The sequence below is a fragment of the Scardinius erythrophthalmus genome (genome assembly GCF_964197995.2).
Source record: "Scardinius erythrophthalmus genome assembly, chromosome: 16".
NCBI lineage: Eukaryota > Metazoa > Chordata > Actinopteri > Cypriniformes > Leuciscidae > Scardinius > Scardinius erythrophthalmus.
Genome location: NC_138236.1, coordinates 1156621 through 1175942, shown reverse-complemented (window position 1 = coordinate 1175942; position 19322 = coordinate 1156621). Strand labels below are relative to the sequence as shown.

Here is a 19322-nt window from a genome sequence, read left to right as displayed (position 1 = left end):
TATGACTAATATTTGTTATATGCGTTGTTTTTATTTTGCATTTATTATTATTATTTATATAATTTTCTATTATATTATTATTATTATAAATAATATTATTTATATATATATTTAATTTAATTTGTTTTTATTTTTGTATTTATTATTAATATTATTGTTATTATTATGTATCTATTATTTATTTTGATTGACTTGATGTGGCCTTTTAAGGTACTTTTTGGCATTTTATTTTATCACTTGATTTTTCTGATGTTCTTTTTCCATAAATTCTCTCCGAAAGCTCTTGCTTACTTGATGTTGTTTGTTGTTGGCCTCTCTGCCACGTTTACTCAGTCTTTTGTTCCCGAATCCTGTCTTCCAGTCCCGTGTGGAGGAGTTCTGACCGCTCGCCGCGGGACCGTCCTGTCTCCCGGTTATCCCGATCCATACGACAACCACCTCAACTGCGTCTGGAAGATCTTTGTGCCGGAGGGAACCGGGATCCAAGTGAGACAAAACTGTTGTTTTTAAAGCATCTTCAGAATACACATTTCAAATTCTGATTAGCTGAAGTGTGTTTGATTACTTAACGCTTGCCTGGGGATACAAATATCATCGAGGGAATCACATTATTATTTGCTTTGCTTGATTATTGCACTTGTGAATATTCCATTTTTGCTGTTCTTTATGACTTTTGAAGTTTATGGAGGTGACACTTCATTTCATAGTGATGCAAAAAAGAGAAAAAAAATCTCTGAATATAATAATGCTCAGCCAATATGTGTTTTAAAAGACAGATTTCTTCCTACTCTGTTCTTTATTCTGGACATCATGCGCTGAACAAACATTGTGTATCGTTATTCTGCTTTGGCTGCACAATATGCAAAATGATTACCATAAACTGAAAACAACAGAAGAAATGTGATTCATCAGCCGAACATGTTGCTTTAGCATTAGTCATATTAGCCAGCGACAGATTTAACCATTCAGCCTTTGACGTCAACAACGAATCATTCTTCCCTTATAGATATATTAGCCTTTTACTTGCATGCATATATGACTATTTGCATTTTGCACTGTCTAACATGGCCTTATCAGACCAGAACTGACTTTATTTGACTGAATTTATACTAATATTCTTGATAGTAAATGATATGCACCAAAATGTTGAAATGAAACATTTCATTGTATTTTATTGGTTGATTTTTGAAGGGATTCAAAGCCTTTGTATTTTATTCCTGTAGATTACAGTTGTGACGTTTTCCACCGAACACAACTGGGACTCGCTGGACTTCTACGACGGCGTCGACAGCAATGCTCCGAGACTCGGGAGCTATTCGGGTAAGATGAAAACCATCTGTTTTCCTCCCTAAGTTTCATATTGTTTTCCAGATAACACAAGAACGTCATGTTGACTTTAATATCAAATAGAACTGTTGCGCTGTTTTTTGTAACCTCATGCCGCCTGGCTTTCATCCGGAGGTTTGTTTTGTCCTCCAACGCACATCAATATTTGAGCTGTCATGGGATATCATGGATCAACAGCTTTATAAGCAGCGGGAGTGAAGTTTCCCCTGGTGAGGCTCTTGGTGAAAGAATGATGTCAGTGTAGCGCTGACGACTCAATGACAGAGGACTTTTATTTTATTTTAATTTATTTTATTTTTATCAATTTATTTTATTTTATTTACCAACTTTTTTTTGTGTGCAATATTTATTGATTTATATTATTTATTTATTCCAATCTTTTGGCTCAGAAAGGGCTTGTTTACTTGATTTTGTTTGTCGTGCCCTTCTGCCATTTTTAGTCTGGCTTTTTTTTTTTTCATTATTGGTTGTTTTGCAATCTGATTAATTAATGCATTATTTTATTTTGTTTTATATATTTTTTTTATTTGAACTTTTTTGTGTGTTTTTTCCCCACATTTTTGGAGTCAGAAAGGGCTTGTTCACTTGATTTTGTTTGTTGTTGCCCTTTCTGCCATGTTTATTAGTCTGGCATTATTTTGTTATCTTATTATCGTGGTTGCATGTTTTGCAATCTTATTCATTTGTTTGTTTGTTTGTTTGTTTGTTTGTTTTTTTTTGTTTTTTTTCCACATCTTTTGGCTCAGAAATGGTTTGTTTACTTGATTTTGTTTGTTGTTGCACTTTCTTTCTGCCTTGTTTAGTCTGGCATTATTTTTATTTAATTTTTTTATTATCGTGATTGTATGTTTTGCAGTCTGATTTATTTATTTGTTTTTTTTTTCACATCTTTTGGCTCAGAAAGGGCTTGTTTACTTGTTGTTTGGCTCTCTGCCATATTTAATCAGTCTTTTTTCCTTGCGCTATAGACTTTTTATTGACTTCCCTGGCTCTTAGTACATGGAGAAGACAGAATGATATCAGTGTAGCGCCGACGACTCGCATCGGCAGAGCCCTCAGAAGTGAACGACTATATTCATTACTTTCCACCATATCTCTGTATCAGTGCATCAGCCACACAAAGCAAAATAAATATGCACTGACCTTAGCAAGGCGCCATCCCTCTCAGACAAAACGTTAAGTATTGTTGACAGTTTGACATTTAATCTGCTCGGAGGACAAATGAAAGATTAAAGAAAGTTTGGGATGGAGATGCCTTGTGCATAAAGAAGGTAAAATGGCGTAATAAGCGTCTAAATCTGTCTGAATTCCCCATGAGGTTAAGGCTGCAAGTGTAATGCCTGCATCTATTCGTCACAACCTCTTTAGCACCGAACGTCAGCGTTCGCTCGACAAATATCCCATCATGGAGAATCCAGGTCGGCTGGAGAGCATCGCTCTGCTTGATGGAGGTCAGCGCCGGTTCACAGAACTGCTATAGGTCTGATCTGTCTTGTTGTGTGGCCAGATGTAGTTTCGGGATTATTAGCTGGATGTGACCCAACTTTATAGGTGACATATTATGCGTCTTTTCACAAGATATAATATAAATCTATGGTGTCCTCAGAATGTGTCTGTGAAATTTCAACTCAAAATACCAGATCATTTATTATAGCTTGTCAAATTTGCCTCTTTTTGGGTGTGAGCAAAAACATGCCGTTTGTGTGTGTCACTTTAAATGCTAATGAGCTTTAGCTCCGCCTCCGTTCAGAAGAGGGCGGAGTCTTTACACGAGCTTCAGAAACTCCGGCAATAACAGAACAGGCCAATCTCCCTCATCCAGAATCACAGAATCACCAGTAGCGAGTGCAGCCTTACGGAGAGACTCAGGAAGAGCTTCTGAATGTTAGCGGAGACATTTCTGTAGTTGTTGTGGAGTTACACTGATCATCTCATCCTCATGTTGAACTTCTCCACAAGTGTCCACAGTTCCTGAGGTGTTTATAAGACAGCGGTGACATGTTCTGGTCAATAGTGTTCAGTGCTCGTCTGTGCTCAACCACAGAACAGCTTCAGGCTCTGCTGGGTCTTCATCAGTGCGTTAGAACTGGTCTCTCTGTTGTCGCGTGTGAAACCAAATGTCGGCTGGTGTGTGTAAACGTGCAGATTTAGGGCCGGTAATATTATAATAAGATCCTCTTCATACGTCAGAAGGAGAGCGAAATCTGATCGGCTTATTTTATTACATGCTTGCAGAGAAAGACTCACCAGAACACAGTCACTGGGTTTCACTTTTCACATGTTCTGTGTTGGTAGAAGCACCGATTATAGCACTGACACACGGAGAAAGTCAGATTTTCATGATATGTCCCCTTCAGTGGAACTCCATAAACCTGCTGACAGATTTGAATGACATCCATAGAAACCTTGTTAAGGAATGTCACAATCCCACCGGGAGCTGTAGGGAACACTGTGCTGTTATACCTGTCATACAAACCAAATTTTTCTAATGCCATCCCTTTAGGGACGACGATTCCTCCCCTGCTGAACACCACGTCCAACAACCTGTACCTCACCTTTCAGACCGACATGAGCGTTTCTGGAGCCGGCTTTCACCTGGAATACACAGGTATGATGACCGTTCACCTCCAGGGGATCCTGAGCTGGTGAAGAGCTTATAACTAGTGCTGGGCAACCATTAATCACATCCAAAATAGTTTGTGTTTACATAATATATATATATATGTGTGTGTGTGTGTGTGTGTGTGTGTGTGTGTACTGTGTATAATTATTTTGTATATATAAATACACACACATATGCATGCATTTATTTAAGAAAAATGTGTTATTTATATATAATATAAATTATGTACAAATATATATAAAGTACAGTACATGCAAATATTTCTTAAATATATATATGCATATTTGTGTATTTATAAATATACAAAATAATTATACACAGTACACACACAGATACAGTATTATGTAAACAAACTTTTATTTTGGATGGTTGAATAGTTATCATTTTAGTTATATTTATATTTTATCGGCATCGTTATACTTATCGTTATAGTCAGCTGTTTTGGATGCTAATATAGTTATCATTTTAGTTATATTTATATATTATCGTTATACTTATTGTTATAGTCAGCTGTTCCCGGATGCTAATAAAGTTATCATAATAGCCAGTAGCGTACCGTGGGGTTTCAGTCAGGGCCTTCAGTAACGATCTACCCCCCCCCCCCCCCCCCCAAAAAAAAATAAAAATACAATCATGCACTGTATGCACTGCGTAACATCAACGACGAGACAGCTGATCTTCAACCTCAGCGCACACGCACACCACTGTACATTATAAAAGCTGAGCTGAAACATCTCGCGCACGGATGTAAGTTAGTAATACAAATAAATAAAACATCTCCGGTTAACTAGCAGGACATTAATTTTCGTTTGTTGAATAAGATGCATTCTAGCGCTGAAATGTGTTGTTCAAGCTGAGTGCTCGTTGCCGCTGTTATCAGTGGCGCGGATACAGTGTTCTCTTGTGGCTCGCGCACAGTTTTCACTCAGATGCGCGCTTCAATCTAGCGCCGTTGCGGAGACTTTCTATTCGTTGAAATCTTACAAAACAAAATGCACACAAACGCCTTGCTTGATATACAACCACTGATGAACATATTCGGTAAAATAAAAATAAAAAACTATACAAGTGTGGACTCGAACCCAGAACCTCTGACACACTTGGCTAAAGTTCTACCACTGGACCATCGTCGAACACTAAAGTTGCATAGTTATCAATGGATTTACTCACGTGGAAATTCTCGGTATTAACAAAATTGGTAGATCTAGAATGACAAATGTACCCAAAATGACCCAATGTACTAATGAAATTTATTTCTGGACATCGTAATGTTATTTTTCCTGAAAATTGTTATTGTACACAAACATGTATTGTATCTGCCCACCCATGTCGATGACATCAGCGCGGGCTAGCCATCGACACATCGCTGGGCCTCTGGGGCGTTCTGTCATACGCATCACAATTTGATTGGCTGATAAAACACGTCAGTCAAAGTTATGATCAATTGGAAAACGGCAGCTTCAACGGAAGGCTAGCTATACTACTAGTGCTGGTCCACGGCGTTTAGATGACATATGTAAAATCCAGCTCAGACTCACAAAAAATAACCATATTCTTTCTGGAAATATAATTGTAACGTACTGATAGACAGTAATTGAATTTAGACATGTTCAGACACACATTAATTTAATTTTAGAAAAAAAAAATTCTATTTTGACAGGGCCAGCAGAGAAGGCCCTGCTGGCTCTGACGGCACACCACTGATAATAGCTATATTTACAGTTAACGTTATCTTTATAGTCTTATTATACTTATTATTGTTTTATTCAGCTGTTTTGGAGGCTAATATAGTTATCATTATCATTATAGTTATATTTATACATTATCGTTATAGTCAGCTGTACGACGTAATATAGTTATCGTTAATTAACTATATATAACGAACACTTTATTGTCTTTACTTATCGTTACACTTATCATTATAATTATCTTTATAGTTTCATTAAAGTCTTGTTACAGTTATCAATATTGCAATATTAACTTCTCAGGAGGTACTTCAAGAAAATATTTTATGTCAGAGCAGTTCGGCTGACAAAAAAGTTCGGAAATTACCATGAATTATTGAATTGCTTGATTTATACGAACACCCAACCCGATCTCACGACAATTCGTATGTATTTTACGAGGTGGCTAATTCGTACGAATATATACGACCTCACTTGTACGAATTCGTACGATTTTTCCTAAATCGTACATATTTTCTGAGTTGCACAATTCATATGAATATGTACGAATGACCTACCCCTGACCCCGCCCCTAAACCTCCCCATCACACGGGTTTAGACAAATCGCACAAATTCGTATGATTTAGCCACCTTTTACTCATGTATTCGTACGAATTGGTCGTGAGATAGCGTTGAAAATTTTCGCACGCTAAATCATAAGTACGACCTCACGTTGTGTCAATCACGTTTACACACTGCCTCAGAAACTTTCATCCGTCATAAAAAAAATTTGGATCGGGTTCGATTTTCTGCGTTTTTCGCATCCGTAGCAAGCGTTTTGAGAGGTGTTTTGACAATTCACAGCCACTGAATGACGATTACGAAAAAACGCATACGAAAATTTTGGACTCAGTGTGCAAAGACCTTAACTTCTCAGGAGGTGCTTCAAGAAAACATTTTATGTCAGAGCGGTTCGGCTGACAAAAAAGTTGCCAGAAACCACCGTGAATTAGTGAATTGCTTGATTTATACGAACACCCAACCCAATCTCACTGCAATTCGTACGTATTTTACGAGCTGGCTAATTTGTACGAATATATACGACCTCACTTTTATGAATTCGTACTATTTTTGCTAAATCGTACATATTTTATGAGTTGCACAATTCGTATGAATTTGTACGAATGACCTACCCCTGACCCTGCCCCTAAACCTCCCCATCACGCGGGTTTAGACAAATCGTACGAATTCGTATGATTTAGCCACCTTTTACTCACAAATTCATACGAATTGGCCGTGAGATAGCGTTGAAAAATTTCGCACGTTAATAAATAAATACGACCTCACGTTGTGTCAATCACGTTTACACACTGCCTCAGAAACTTTCGTCCGTCATAAAAAAATTTGGATCGGGTTTGATTGTCTGTGTTCTTCGCATACGAAGCAAGCGTTTTGAGAGGTGTTTTGACAATTCACAGCCACTGAATGACGATTACGAAACTTCTCAGGAGGTGCTTCAAGAAAACACTTAATGTCAGAGCGGTTCGGCTGACAAAAAAGTTGCCAGAAACCACCGTGAATTAGTAAATTGCTTGATTTATACGAACACTGTAACATCAGTCATGCCTGGTTTCTCTCGCGGGGCTCATTTGCATCTCGCAGTGTGAACGCAGATCAGTGTGCGCTTGTGTTGGTGAACATGCGAGTGTCCTGTGTCCTAAGCAATAGGTTTGGACTCCTGCCCAGAGCCACAGACCCCCAGTAGTGGAGTGAAGCTGGGCGAGCGATACCTCGTCGGGGACGTCGTCTCCTTCCACTGCGAGCAGGGATACACACTGAAGGTGAAGGGAGAATCAAATCACACACACATCTGCACTCGCTCTGAGAAGCGTTCTGCTCGTTTCGGCTGTGTTGCTTACCTAAAGAAATCTTTCAGAAGAGTGACAGTCAATCAAAAGGAGTGTGTTTTGTTCAATTATGAGCACTTATTTTTCCCAGAGGTTAAGTAAATAGGATTTAATTTTCCGTTCTCTACTTTTCAAATGCTTTTTTAAGTGGAGATTTTATTGTTTTTACTCCAGACTTTTGGTCTTATAATACGAAAGTGCATCATTAAATATTAATTGAGATTTTTTAAGTTGATCATCTATAAGAGTGAAATAAGCTTTTTCTTTTTTTAAATTTATGTGACTCTCTTTTTAGTTCTCTCAATCATCCTCACCACGACCAACAATTTTCCACCATATTCATTTTTTTGTAATCGTAATTTTGTAAAAAATGTTTTTAAAAAAAGCCTAAAGTGTGAAAATATTTGTGTGTATTTAGAATCAGTGTTATTTTAGTTTTTATTTGATAGTTTTATTAATATTTTGTATTAGCTTTTATTTTATATTCTTATATTCTTTTTCATGTAAATTTTAACAAAATGTTTAGACATTTCATTATGTGCTTTTAGTCATTTTTATTATTTTTTTATTTTATTTTTAATACTGCTGCATGTGTAGGTTTAAATTATTTTGATTTTGATTTCAGTTTTTATTTATTTCCAGTGAATAATTTTAGTGCTTCAACTTAAACTTTTAATGCTCATTTTCGTTTAGTTTAAGTTGTTCAACTAAACCTAATATTTCTATTTTATTTAGTTCAGTTAACAGAAATGGTTTAAATAGATTTAGTTTTAGTTCATGAAACATTAGCTATGAAATGATAATTTCTCTCACTGTAATTTTGTAAAATGATGAAAAATGTGTTAACAGGAAAGCATGTTTTAAATGTGATGAACATTTTTATTTAATAGTTTTAATAATATTTGTATTAGCTTTTATTTTTTTCGTAAAAATTAAATTAAATGTTTAGTCATTTCGCTATATGCTTTTGTCATTAGTTACATCAGCATGTTTAAAATGTGATGAAAGTTTTCATGAGTTATTTCTGGAAACGCAACAAGCATTCTTCAGCGATTGCATTTCTACTTTGCTAAAAGTGTTTCTTCATAAAAGGAAGTTTGTTTCTAGAAGTGCCCGTAGTTGAAGAAGTTTGATTTTAAAGTGCAGCTTTTGATTTTCTGCTCTTAGATTTCATTCGGCGCCAAGGCTTTGTTATTTTGTGGCACGTTGAATGATTCATTTCCTACGAGTGATTCATCTTTCTGTGGAATTGGTGAGAGCTTCTTGGAAAAGTCAATATCTTTCTTCATTTCCACCGTTATAGGGAAGTGCGTATATAACATGCATGCCGGGACCCGTCAGACGCTGGAACTACCCCACTCCTCTGTGTCTGGGTACGTCTCACACACACACACACACACACACACTCCTCACTGAGAGACTTTACACTGCGTTGCTTCTCGCTAATCTCAATTCTCCAGTTCAATTCACAATTAGTTTCAAAGAAAATGCAAGAAAGTCCATATTACAATTTACAGTGATCTGTTATCAAAGGTGACTGTATTTCAGAAATGTACATATACAAAATCACAGTTAGCTAAAAATTTATTAATTTAAACAATGTAATAATTTAATGCAGAAACAATGAGCTCATTGAAGTAATGAATACTTGTTTGTTAACAGATGATTATGACATTTAGAAAGATTTAGCATTGGTGCGTGTTGATTCAGAGTTTGCGTGATCTGAAGTATGATATGATATTAATAAGTAAAGATCCTCCAAATGAGTGTGTCCCTGTTAGTTGTGTCATTTCATCTGATTTGATTTGAGTGTTTTAGTGGTTTCATCACAGCGCTCAGAGATCGCTCTGTTAGAGCTCGCGTTACTCAAATGGACTGTGAAAAAGCTCTCCTCAGGCTAGATCGTTCAGGTCGTGTTCGGTCTAATCTTCCTTCTTACATTCTCTCTTTTGTTGAAATTTATTAGCCTTAAACCTCCTCCTGTCTCGTGATTTCATCGCTCACAAGTTTCTCTTTCCGTCTAATGCTTTTCATGCAGTGCAAGACCGTGACCTGCGGTTAAAAGACGACACTATACATTTGTTAGAAATCCTACGATAGTGCAAGTCTGCTTCTAGATGTACATTTTGCAAAACTCATTATGCATACTTCTTTAAACGAATTTCAGTACCATTAAAATATTAAAATATTGACATTGCTATACAGTACTGTCCACTTTATATAACTTTACAGTAAGTTTCCATTTGTTAGTTTGTTAACTGCATTAGTTAGCAAGAACTAGCAAAAATACACACTTCTAAAACATTTATTAATCTTAGTTAATTTACTAATATATTATTAAAAATAAAAGTTGTATATTATTAAAAGTTGGACTTCTCGTTGATGGTTAATGCATTAACTGAGTGTTACTGATAACTAGGACTCTGATTATATGTTGGTTCTATTTTGGTTCATAAAATCTTAAATTTTAAATAAATTTAAATTCAAGGGGATATTCTATAGAAAGTCAACCATAACATGGAGGAAAAAAAGCACGTTTTAATTTCACTGTATTGAAGAGCAATCTGAGAAGTTACAATTCATATTTTCACTGCAAATGTAACGCTTGAATTGCTCTGGGATTCTTACAGTACATGCAGATCCATAAAATAAATGAAATGAATGAAAATAAAATAAAATAAATGAAAATAAAATAAATTAAAATATTAGTTGTCAATAGGTCCCATTTCAGACATTATTTATATCATCTAATGATTTTGAAATATGTTGTTTGTATTATAACAATGAAATTGTTACATTTGTTTGCTATTTTATTTTGTTCACATTTCATTCCATTTTTATTCTATTTTCTTAAATTCAGCAATTGAATTTGGATTTAAAAGTTAAGCTCAATTTAATTTAGGACACTGCGTTAGTGGTGTTTCATCTTATGAACTGAAAAATACTTTTTATGTATTGTTTTGATTTAAATTTCATTCCATTTTAATTCTACTTGCTGAAATTGATGAGTTGTCACATGACTCAGTTGTTGACATTCACCATGACTGTTTTAAAGGACTTTAACTTATTCACTGCACTGTACTTCTGAGAAACTCTCTGCTCCTCACCACGAGTGCTCAGGCGCTGCGAGTAAATCCCTCCGCCCAAGAAGCAGTGCTTCGCCTTCTGAGAATATAGTTCCCAGTGTGTATACGGTTAGAAGATGGCTGTGTCTCATGTGACCTTGTTATTCGTACACGCTGTGACTATACACATCACAACATGGAAATAGGAAAATGTTGGTGTTATTTTGTCACTTATTGGGCGCAGTATGCTAGCTGGAGCCATTCACCTCCAGTGTTTCTGCTAAGCTAGGCTAGCGGTGCGTCAGACAGAGTTACGGCACACACGGAGATAAGAAGGGTGTGTATGGACTTATCTAACTCTGGGGGATACGGGGAATAAGCTAAAGTCACAAAAAGTCGGCTTGTTCCTTTAAAGAATGACACTTGAAGTTTAATTGATTCGAACTCTCTCAGGGTAAACAGAAGATTCAATGTTCTCTATTGACATTTCAATTGCTGTTCTAAAGCACTGTAAATGGACAGCGAGTCCAACAGGCCATTCATTACACATCTGCCAATAAGACGAATGCAAACACAAGCAGGGAGACACACACACACACACACACACACACACACACACACACACACCCCGCAGTAAAATAAAGGAGATATACTTCAGTCTTCAATCCCAGTGAGTTCTACTGGTAATAATTTAAAAAGTCATTATGAGAAAACATAACACATGTATCATTTTCTCAAAATGAACGCGGCACATTTATTCCATTAGCATTTGAAAGCATTTCTTAGTGCACATCATTGCATTGTTATTTATATGAAGACAGAACACGAGGCTCTCTTATATGTGCAAATGAGTTCATTTTGCATATCACTAGATCCGTAATGGAGTTTGGACTTGATGAATATCTGATCATTTCGCTCTCCCAGTATTGCATTGGGCTTTACACTTGCATGTATGATACTGAACACTGAAAAATAGTTTAAGTGTTTTATTTGAATGTAATTCCATTCTACTTCTACTTCCTTAAATTCAGCAATTGACTTTGGATTTAAAAGTTAAGCTCAATTTAACGTAGAACGCTGAATTTGTAGTGTTTCATTTTATGAACTGAAAAATTTGTGTTATTTTTATTTAATTCCATTTTAATGCTACTTCCTTAAATTGAGCAATTGAATGTGGGTTCAAAAGTTAAGCTTGATTTAATTTAGAACACTGAATTTGTGGCGTTTCATCTCATTTGAATTGTTTCATCTCAACAATATGAAGTGTTCAACAATATTGAAGTGTAAATTCATGATTTACATCATCTAATGTCATTTAAAATATGTGATGTATGATAACATTATTTATATGAAGAAAACACGTATATCACTAGATCTGTAAAGGAGTTTGGACTTGAATATCTGTATAATGTTCTTCACTCTTTACTCTCCAGCTCAGTGTGGAGGATTCCTGTCTGAAATCAACGGAGTTATCCTGAGTCCCGGTTTTCCTGGGAATTATCCCAGTGGGCTTGACTGCAACTGGACGGTTAAACTTCCCGTTGGCTTTGGTTTGTATCCTGTAACTTTCGTTTTAACCTGAATCCTCATTTTACGGTAACACTTTACAATAAGGTCCGTTAGTGAACATTAGTGAACTACATTAGTTAGCATGAACTAAAAATGAAGAGCATTTATTAATCTTTGTTAATGTTAATTTTCAACATTTACTAATACTTTATTAAAATCTTGCTATCATTAGTTAATGCACTGTGAACTAACATGAACTAACAGCTGTATTTTTATTAACTAACATTAACAAAGATTAACAAAGACAGTAACAACTGTATTGCTCATGGTTAGTTCATGTGACACTCTAAAAAATGCAGGGGTTGTTTATCCCAATTTTGGGTCAAATATGGACAAACTCAAACATTGGATTAAAAATGTAACCCAATGGTTGGGTTTGTCCATATTTGACCCAAATTTGGGTTGAAACAACCCAGCATTTTTTAGAGTGAGTTAATACATGTTATACACTTATTGTAAAGTGTTACCCATTTTTCTTCAAGCATCTCTTTGTTAAAACGCACCTCATCTCTCCTCCTGTTGTTTGTGAACAGGGATTCACCTGCAGTTCCTGAACTTCTCCACGGAGTCTGTTCACGATTACCTGGAAGTGCGTGGCGGGACGCTGGACTCCGGTTCGGTGATCGACAGGTTCAGTGGGCCTGTCGTTCCCGAGTCTTTCTTCAGCACGACCCACGAGACGAGCTTCTTCTTTCACAGCGACTACTCGCAGAACAAGCCCGGTTTCCACATCACCTACGAGGGTAAGATGGGTCAGACCTGCCCACACATATTACTTCTCCTGGCCAGACACTGTAAAAATGATTTAACGGTAAAAGACTGTAAAAATGCTACGGTGAAAAACTGTTAATTGGTTAACAGAAAGTTTACGTACTATATAAGGTGAATAACTGTGATAGATCTAACCGTACATTTAAACGTTAAATTTACAGTTTTTGGTAGTGAAAAAGTCATTTTAGAATTTACAGTCAAAAAGCTTAAATTGACATTCCCACAATTCCCTGCATGACGCTTCACATTTGATGTATTTTTGCTGAAATATGTTTCTTCATAACTTACTAATATGTCCATGATGATGTTCAGTGTTTGTGTGAATGACACTGTGCAGTTTCTGTATATTAATATTAACTTTCTTCAAAAAGCTTTGATTGATCATGTGACTCTCATCACCGCTGTGATTGGTGGTTGTCAGTGTATTACAACGGTACAAAACAGATATTAGCACTTCAATAGATCGGTACATTAACATCAGATACCGAAATATGCTTTTTTACTGTAAATTTAAGTAAAGTCTGTAAAACCAAAAATGTTGCAACCGTATTTTTTACGGTAAATTTCACAGATTTTTTATTCATTTTTACAGTGGACACACACCGTTACATCCCTTCTCGCAATAACAATATAGAGAATATAACCAATTGTTTTCTTTGAGTTCAGTCAATGCACATCCACAGGCATATTCTCGCCAGCCTCGTGCAGCTCCGAGATGTGGCCTGAACGACTGATCGGTCTCAACGGAAAAGCCCTGCATAATTAAGTTGCTTGGGGGAATGTGTATGTCTAGCTGTGGTGCTTTCAATGGGATGAATTTAAAGACGCAGCTTTTCTGAGAGGATTTGACCATGCAAACAACTACAGCTCAGCATTAAAAGATAGATAGCACTAAAAATAACATCAGTGTCTTTTCAATTAAAAGCATCATTTCGACTGTTCTGTTATCTAAGGATAGCTTAAAGCGATGGTATAATGCCCTTTTTACAAGATGTAAAATAAGTAACTTATGTCCCCAGAGTGTGTGTGAAGTTTTAGCTCAAAATACCCCACAGATATTTTTTATAGCATGTTAAAATTGTCACTTTTTGAGGGTGAGCAAAACGCACGTTTTTTGTGTGTATTCCTTTAAATGCAAATGAGCTGCTGCTCCCGGTACAGGGGGCGGAGCTTCAAGAGCTTGTGTGTGTGTGTGTGTGTGTGTGTGTGTGTGTGTGTGTGTGTGTGTGTGTGTGTGTGTGTGTGTGTGTGTGTGTGTGTGTGTGTGTGTGTGTGTGTGTGTGTGTGAGTGTGTGTGTGTGTGTTAGCAGCTCTGATTACCTCACACACACATGCACTGAACATTTCAAAAACTTTTAGCCTTTTATGTTCAAACCGGAGTCAGACAATGATGGAGAGACTCAAGAAGAAGTGACAACATGTAGAAGCAACAGGAGCTGATGCATTTATGTAGCTGATGTGGAGTTAACTGTCTTCTGGTTATTGATTAGCATATTATCATAATCTATAAATCGTATTCTGGGGGCGGGATTTATGTAAATTCTAGGATTTGTGATGTCACTAACCGGGGAGGAATGTGGTGTAGTCTCTACCAGCCGTTTGTTGTAATCCTTAAAAAGCGTTTTCTTTAAAAGCAAATTAGCGTGTGGATGCTAATATAGTTATAGTTATCGTTATAGTTATTGTTTTTATTGTGAACGGCCCTTTAGACGGTTTTCATCTGACAATCACCCTGAAATCCCTAGTAAGATTTACTCAGAAGTTTTAAAAGTCTATTTTTATATTCCACCGCTTGTGCCTTTGTGGTTTCGACAGCAGGAATGTGTCACTATTCTGACTTTATGGTTCCTGAACAGTAAGATGTTTCTCTTCACTTGAGGTTTTGAAGTAATAAATATAATATGGAGTTCATGTTAAGCCTTCGTCATCTATTCGTAACCTCGGTATCTTAATCGATTCATCTTTTGGCTCTCATATTTCTTCTCTTGTTTTCCATCTTCGTAATATCGCACGTCTTCGATCTTCTCTCACTTTAGCTGACGCTGAAACCTTAATTCATGCATTAACCACATCACGTCTGGATTATTGTAATGCTCTATTTTTTGGTCTGCCCAAAAAACTTACTGCAAGATTACAGTATGTTCAAAACTCGGCAGCAAGAGTTCTCTCCTCCACCAGGCGTTCTCTCACATTACTCCTCCGCTTCATGACCTTCACTGGATACCCGTGGCATTACGTATTCACTTTGAGGTATTACTTCTAACGTTTAAGACATTAAATGGTCTTGCACCTCCATATCTGTTTGATCTACTGTACTCTTACCATCCTGCCCGGTCCCTTAGTTCAGCTGAACTTGGTTTCTTGTCTATCCCTCGTTTCTGGTTGGCTACTATAGGTGGAAGGTCATTTAGGGCCCTATCTTGCACCCAGCGCAATTGCCTTTGTACACCGACGCATGTATCATTCCTATTTTGCACCCGACGCACAGCGGACTTTTCCCTCCACAGACGCACGTCGGTAAATTAGGGAATGAACTTGCGCTCCCGGGGGCGGTTCAGGAAAAGAGGAGGCGTGTTCCGGCGCAAACGTTCCCTGGTGCTATTTTGCAGTTTCAGAAAACAATTCCTCCACTGACCAGGAGAACCTCGTCTAAAGTCAGCGGCGCGTTATTCAGATGCTATTTTAAGGGCGCATGCTTGGCCATAATGTAGCGTGTGCACAACACACACACACTTTGCTTCTCTCATCTACACACAGTTCACATTTTTAGAAAACCATACATTATTACAAGGAAAAATATTCCACATGAGGGAAATCACTGTGGTGTCCATGAAGATGTGAAAAATAGGCATAAATCTAGCTTACACATTTACCCAAATTATCATACGCCTGTTTAACCGAAGCTAATCTGGGTGTGTTTCTCCGTCCCCAATGTCACTTCTCTGTGTTTTACGGCCCTGACGAGAACGCCGGTCTCCTCGGCTGTGAACCGCTCCAAATCCGCCGTTATAATAGCGATCCGCCATGGAACAAGCGCGCCTGCTCTTAAAGGGAATGTGAGATGTCGCTCTGATCGGTTTATTTCACGTTACGCCCAAACCACACCTATGAGTAATGAAGCTCTTCAGACCAACACATTTTAGATATGCGTCGGGCGCAAGAGTCATTTATCCCGCCGGTATAATAGCAACAGCGCCGAGACCCGCCCACAAAGTTACTTGTGTTTTGCGTTTGATACTTGCATTTCAGATCGTTAAAATAGGGCCCTTAGTGTTAATGCTCCTAAATTATGGAATTATGGAATCTGTCTACATTCAGGACTCAGCTAAAAACATATCTATTTAAACACGGAAAAAGTCAGATTTTCAGGATATGTCACCTTTAGAATATATCAGTTTTGTGAAAGTTCTAAATACTCATAAAAGTTAATTTGACTGAACTAATTAGTTTAATTTAATTTTGTCCTACTCAAACCAATTAATTATACTGAGCATTAGGGTTTACATTGAATTGCAATTGTAATGTGCGTCAAAATACATTTGAAGTTCGTGCTGAGTGAATTCTGCACTTCAAAACTTAAATACAAGAGTAGATATTTAAAGTGTACTTAAGTATACTTGGAATGGTTCCACTTTATCACAAACAAGTATATTTTATAAAACTGCTTTTAGACAACTAAAATGCTGAGTTATAAGTAACTATACCAATTTATAGTTGGACACAAATACATTTAGTTATACTAAAGTACATATAAGTAAATTGTGATAAAACATCATAAGTACATAACACAGTTTGTGTGTGTGTGTGTGTGTGTGTGTGTGTGTGTGTGTGTGTGTGTGTGTGTGTGTGTGTGTGTGTGTGTGTGTGTTCAGCCTATGAGCTGCAGAGGTGTCCGGATCCGCGGCCCTTCCGGAACGGAGTGGTGATCGGCAGTGATTTCGGCGTGGGAATGACCATCTCGTTCCAGTGCCTGCCGGGGTACACACTTCTGGGGGAATCGGCGCTCACGTGTTTGCATGGCATCAGCCGCAACTGGAACCATCCTGTGCCTCGATGTGACGGTACCCAACAAACCTTTCGTCTTCTAGCCCTTCTTACAGAAAATACTGAAACATTCCCCCGGTTTCACAGACTAGGATTAAAGGGTTAGTTCACCCAAATATGAAAATTCTGTCAGTAATTACTCTCCCTCATGTCGTTCCAACCCTGTAAGACTTTCGTTCATCTTCGGAACACAAATTAAGATATTTTTGATGAAATCTGAGAGCTGTCTCACTCCTCCATAGGCTTCTCTGTTATTGAAACTTGCCGGCCCAGAAAGTTAGTAAAGACATTGATAAAATAGTCCAAGTGACTACAGTGGCTCAACCACAAGTTTATCAAGCGAAAATGAAGAGTTGAATAAAGTTGTTATTTTTGTTTGTTTTTGTGCACAAAAAGTATTCTCGTCGCTTGAAATTTTCTTTTTTGGGTGAACTAACCCTTTAAGCTAGTCATTGCTTTGTCTGCTGTCACTTTAAGACCTGATGCACGGATCCAATATACTGTTACACGTGTTTTCTTTCTTAACTATTTACGTTCACTTAAAACATAACTGTGTTTACGAGAATACTCGCCAAGACCTGCATTTTGACATTATATTGAAATCTATAAACTCAATTTAGTACTTTAAAAAATACTTAATCCTGGCTTAATCTAAGCTCTGTCTGTGAAGAAGTCTGTCTGTCTTTCCATCTAAAACTAACTTTAGATGGAAATAACTTAACTCTGCTGTAAAGCCGAAACAATCTCTGTTACCTTAAATTATACGCTTATCTCTGTAAAGCTGCTTTGAGACAATCTACATTGTTAAAAGCACTATATAAATGAAGATGACTTGACTTGACTTGAAACCAGGCCATAAAGGTGTTAATTAAACTGTCAAGTTTTGTAAGCACTTTACAGTAAGGTTCATTAGTTAACATTAGTTAATGTATTAACTAACTTGAACTAACAATGAGCAATACATTCATTACAGTATTTATTATTTAAAGATTAATAAATGCTTTATACCTGCAGTTCATTATTAGTTCATGTTAACTAGTGTAGTTCACTTACTAACCTTATTGTAAAGTGTTACCGTAAATTCTATAAAAGCTGCAGTGGTAAATGTGGACCATATATGAACGCTTTTCTGCATGCATTAAACTGTGAACTGAAGTGTGACGTCACTGCATTATTGCATCTGTATAAGGCATTGTGCTTCTCAGTTTTGATTGTATTGGCCTTCCTTCAGCTCTTTGCGGTGGGAATATCACGGCCCTCAACGGCACCATCTACTCTCCGGGACACCCGGCTGATTACCCCAATCTTAAAGACTGCATCTGGAGCATCCGAGTCCCTCCAGGCAACGGCATCCACATCAACTTCACCGTGCTCAACACCGAGCCCATCTACGACTACATCACCATCTGGTACGAGTCCTGCCGGCGCTTTAGAAGAGTCTTCACCTAAACGCTAACATCTGCTGAGCCTCGTATAACCTCAGGACTCGCAGAACTCACACGAGTGTTAAGAATAACCTCGGGTTTAGGATAGAGATACTGAATATTTTACTATTTTATGCAAATTCATAATTACTTTTCTTAATATGATAAAAAAAAAAATAAGTTAACCATTAGATTGCAAAACAACATCTGCACAATTGCAATTAATTTATTCATTAATGAATTCATTCATTTATTGTTATGTTTTTATATTGAGTAATGATGATCAATATTTTATAATGTACAATTGTTTTTTTTAAATGGCCGATGATGAACAATATTTTATTATTTTTATATTTGTCAATATTATGACTTATGACAAATAATAATAATATTTTTTTATTATTGTTATTATTATTTAACATTTTGCTTTCGGACCAGCCACTTGACACTTGTTCATGGACAAGGACAAACTCTCTAGTGTTAATAATAATAATAAAAATAATAATAAAATTGCAAAACAACTCCTTCACAATCGCCATAAATAAATTACTTTATTTATTTATTTATTGTTTGTTTGTTATGTTTTTAAATGACTGATGATGAACAACATTTTATAATGTACAATTGACATTTATTTATTTTATTATTTATTTGTTTGTTTGTTTGTTTGTTTTTAAATGGCCGATACAATATTTTATAATATATGTATTATTATTATTTATTATTATTATTATTATATTATAGTTATTACTGCGACTACTAATAATAATTACATTGCAAAATATTAATGAATTTTATTTATTTAAATAATTAATTAATCTTATGTTTTTAAATGGCCAGTGATGAACAAATTATACATCTCCTTCTTTTGGGCGATGTCTAGCGAGTTCAATGCCAAGCATTTTTTA

The 19322-nt window shown here is 36.5% G+C and overlaps 1 protein-coding gene across 1 annotated transcript in view; it reads left to right on the top strand.

Annotated features, from left to right (window-relative positions):
• Positions 1–19322, top strand: part of csmd3a (CUB and Sushi multiple domains 3a) — a gene marked incomplete at both ends in the record, with an annotated part of 339298 nt that overhangs the window by 202926 nt on the left and 117050 nt on the right. Inside the window, 9 exons of the mRNA XM_081389133.1 lie at positions 362–486; positions 1224–1320; positions 3851–3955; positions 7357–7475; positions 8845–8914; positions 12040–12156; positions 12709–12918; positions 16819–17007; positions 18222–18399. Coding sequence (XP_081245259.1) covers positions 362–486; positions 1224–1320; positions 3851–3955; positions 7357–7475; positions 8845–8914; positions 12040–12156; positions 12709–12918; positions 16819–17007; positions 18222–18399 — 1210 coding nt within the window. The remainder of the gene's footprint in view (positions 1–361; positions 487–1223; positions 1321–3850; positions 3956–7356; positions 7476–8844; positions 8915–12039; positions 12157–12708; positions 12919–16818; positions 17008–18221; positions 18400–19322) is intronic.